This window comes from Mycetomoellerius zeteki, unplaced genomic scaffold (genome assembly GCF_001594055.1).
Source record: "Mycetomoellerius zeteki isolate Tzet28-1 unplaced genomic scaffold, Tzet1.0 scaffold761, whole genome shotgun sequence".
In the NCBI taxonomy this organism is placed as follows: domain Eukaryota; kingdom Metazoa; phylum Arthropoda; class Insecta; order Hymenoptera; family Formicidae; genus Mycetomoellerius; species Mycetomoellerius zeteki.
The window spans coordinates 1-1,563 of record NW_017257788.1 but is presented as its reverse complement, the minus strand read 5'-3'; the positions used below and the strand labels follow the sequence as shown (position 1 = coordinate 1,563).

The window sequence follows — 1,563 nt, the reverse complement described above, 5'->3', positions numbered from 1 at the left end:
AAATAACAATTTCTAATTATCATCCGAACTTTATTAATCGGTAGCTTACATACTCTATAACTCCAACAATTGATTATATCAAATTCTCTTACATGAAAATAAATTATTATATACTTTACCTTTTTCAATGCAATTTTTTTGTTAAATCTTACTATAATGTAACCTGTAATCATTCCAATAATATATGGGCCAATTCGGATCCATGGTGGAAAGTATAAGACATCTGCAAGTCTGTTCTGTTCGTCCAAACTGCAATAACAGAAAAGCGTTTATTTACTTAATTATTCTCACATTTAATAACATGCTTTTAAACTTACGTTGGAACAAATTCATAAATGTATGAGACATAACCGCTCAAGATGATCGAGCCTATCAAAATTATACCTAGTACGACAACAGTCACATAAAAATATCTGAAATTTGTATAAGCTTTTATTTATTCAGATACATGCGTTGAAAATATGTATCATTCCACAGTCAACGTTTAACTTACACAGTTGACAGAATTAAAAGCGCCTGACCGATTATAAAGAATTGCATATCGTTGGATAGATACCAACTCCAGGACAAGCACTACAAGAAAATTTCAATATGACTCGAAATAAGGAGTCTCTCTTACAAGCTTCTGAGTATGTGATGCCAGAATGATATTATAATTAAAGGTATATTCCAAAATTTACTGCCAGTATTGAAAATCAATAGTCTGCGTTACGTGCACTATAGGTTTTCAGTACTGGTAGTAAATTTTGAAACGCAGCCTAAATTGGCGTTCGTACCATCGTATTATGACCAAACAGATTATGTATGTACAAGACATTTCTCCACCAGTATTTCGAGCAAGTTTCGTGCGGTCTTTCCTGAACGTAGAATTGCGAAGTCTTGTCGTACCAAACTGAATTTAATTGCACTATTCCTATCATCATTACGTAAGCCGGTGTCAACCTTAAAAGAAATTTCTAGATTTAATTTTAACAACTATAAAGGAAGTAATTATTATTATTATCTGGCTCATAGTTAAATTGAATTTTTAAATCGCATTCTCTGTTATTCTTCTCATTACTGTATCATTGATGTTGTCATACTTACAGCGTCCCATACTGAAAAAAATCATATCACAACGTTATATGATGAAATCATGTAATTAAAACATGTAAATCATGTAACGGATTGTTCCAAATCAGTACGCAATTTTATTAAATGATGTAATTTGAAAAATCACATGGTATTAGAAATAATTTCATCAATTATGTGATTTTATATTTATCGAATTTTAAAGAGTTGAACAATAGAAATGGAAGAAAAACGGACACATCATCATTTTATTTTTCAATATATATAATTAAAAAAATCACGTACTGATTTGGAATAATTTGTTACGTGATTTACATGTTTTAATAATGAATTACATGATTTCATCGCGCGCGCGTGCAACTATGTGACTTTATGATGATTTTTTTCAGTAGGGTCGTTTTTGTTCATTGTTCGCGTCAATCAAAATAACGTTGGAAACGTACCGGATATATCTCTTTATTATTCCGACAAAGAACTCGTTCAGCTTCTCTC

The 1,563-nt window shown here is 30.9% G+C and overlaps 1 protein-coding gene across 1 annotated transcript in view; it reads right to left on the bottom strand.

Moving 5' to 3' along the window:
* LOC108729565 (nose resistant to fluoxetine protein 6-like) overlaps positions 1-1,558 on the bottom strand; it is a gene marked incomplete at its 5' end in the record, with an annotated part of 10,396 nt that extends 8,838 nt beyond the window's left edge. Inside the window, 5 exons of the mRNA XM_018458737.1 lie at positions 120-249; positions 318-413; positions 494-573; positions 777-942; positions 1,515-1,558. Coding sequence (XP_018314239.1) covers positions 120-249; positions 318-413; positions 494-573; positions 777-942; positions 1,515-1,558 — 516 coding nt within the window. The remainder of the gene's footprint in view (positions 1-119; positions 250-317; positions 414-493; positions 574-776; positions 943-1,514) is intronic.
* Between the last annotated feature and the right edge of the window lie 5 nt (positions 1,559-1,563).